General features: G+C 36.3%; 1 protein-coding gene across 1 annotated transcript in view; it reads right to left on the reverse strand.

The window, feature by feature from the left end:
* The window catches only part of LOC109820079 (probable WRKY transcription factor 40), a 2,097-nt gene extending 773 nt beyond the window's left edge, over window positions 1-1,324 (reverse strand). The window contains exons 1-3 of the mRNA XM_020386149.1: window positions 1,025-1,324; window positions 431-478; window positions 47-331 (exon numbers count right to left, since the gene is read on the reverse strand). Of these exons, the coding sequence (XP_020241738.1) occupies window positions 47-331; window positions 431-478; window positions 1,025-1,105 (414 nt within the window). The 5' untranslated portion in view covers window positions 1,106-1,324. The remainder of the gene's footprint in view (window positions 1-46; window positions 332-430; window positions 479-1,024) is intronic.

A 1,610-nucleotide genomic window follows, 5' to 3' on the forward strand; every position in this document is an offset into this window, starting at 1 on the left:
TATAATCTTCAAATTCTCACGAAAAATTTATTCGATTAAAACTCACCATGCTCTTGTCAAATTGATCGGTATGCACATAAATCTTCGAGATATTGCCATTTCTACCCTCTCTCAATCTCTTCATCGGATACTCAAGACTACTTTGCTCAAAACTTTGGCCCTTTCTCTTTGTTGTTGGTGATGTTAATCCTTTTCCGGTAGGGGAAGGACTCATGAGATCGAATAACTTGTTCCTCAGTCCTTCATAATTCATGTACATCGCGCTGAGGGCATCGTTCAGCCTCTTGTTCTCCTCGCTCATGTGGGCTAATCTCGATTCCAGTAGTTCAGTCTGTGATTTATTATGACAAATTTTTATGAGATCTTCCCAGTCAAACGTATTTAGAATAGAATAGTACATTATGACACAAATTAAGTAGGAAACACTAACCTCTTCTTTTACTGAAATTGGACTTGTTTGCTTCTCTTTTGGTACAATCTGAAAATAATTATCAGAAAACTTATGAATTGAACAGACCCTTGTTCCTTCTTTTTCTCCCCCCTTTGGGCTTGGATTAAGTGGATGGACACCATATATGCCTAATTGCAAATAGACGTCTTATAGTTTTATTATTATGGATAGATTCCTGAGTGAATTTTTTTTTGACTCTTTTACATGCAAAGAAGAAAATCATTTTTCGATAAATGGACTTCTCGCGGGTAAAAAAGAAATTCAAATAATTCACTTAGGGTATCTACCCACGAATTGGCGATAGTATAGGGAGTCTAACCTCAACAACAGAACTACTGGGGATAGTATAAGATTTCTGTCCGCGATTAGCACTTTTTAATAACCAAGGCAATATGTATAGAGATTTTGTTAACTAGAGAAAAATAAAAGAACATACATCGATGGAAGAAGTACAATAGGAGAAGATAAGATAACAAATTGAAAGCAAAACAGACTAATATGTTTTCTGAACCAAAGCGTAACCCGCTCAAAGAACTAAGGAGGATTAGGAGCAAGGTACTCAGTTGCACTCACCGTAGCTTCATTTAGGAGCTCCAGAGGCCCAATACCTAACCGGAGTCCAAGAGATGCGTTACCAGTCCATGAAGACTCCATATCAGTTGTCTGAAGTAATAAGGGTAACTTACGTACAGATGAAGAAGGTGAAGACCCTTTAATCGTAGTCGATGACTATCAAAAAGAAGAACCTAGAGATCAATTGATCTCGATGAAGAGACATCACATCCATAACGTCAGTCATCTTATGTCATCATCAACTGAACACAGAAACAAAAGACTTGAGACTTTGAAAGAGCAAGGGAAAAGAAAATGGAGCGTGTTCTATAGCAGTGATACATTTATCGAAAGGTGACTTTTACAAAACCCTCTTTAACTTTTGATGCTTTGCGCAACACATTTCCTAAACTTTATAAATGGCTAAAATATCAGATTGGCCTAAATAGTGACACATATTTATCACTTTGGCTTAAAAAGTGACACCGGCAACAATTTAACCTAAAAAGTGACAAAAATCGGCGACAAATAGATTTTTCTAATCACTGGAGTTATTTTTAAGCAAAAAATTAAAGAAGTTTTATATACAGACCACTCACGCTTTCAT

The sequence above is a fragment of the Asparagus officinalis genome, chromosome 8 (genome assembly GCF_001876935.1).
Source record: "Asparagus officinalis chromosome 8, Aspof.V1, whole genome shotgun sequence".
Taxonomy (NCBI): domain Eukaryota; kingdom Viridiplantae; phylum Streptophyta; class Magnoliopsida; order Asparagales; family Asparagaceae; genus Asparagus; species Asparagus officinalis.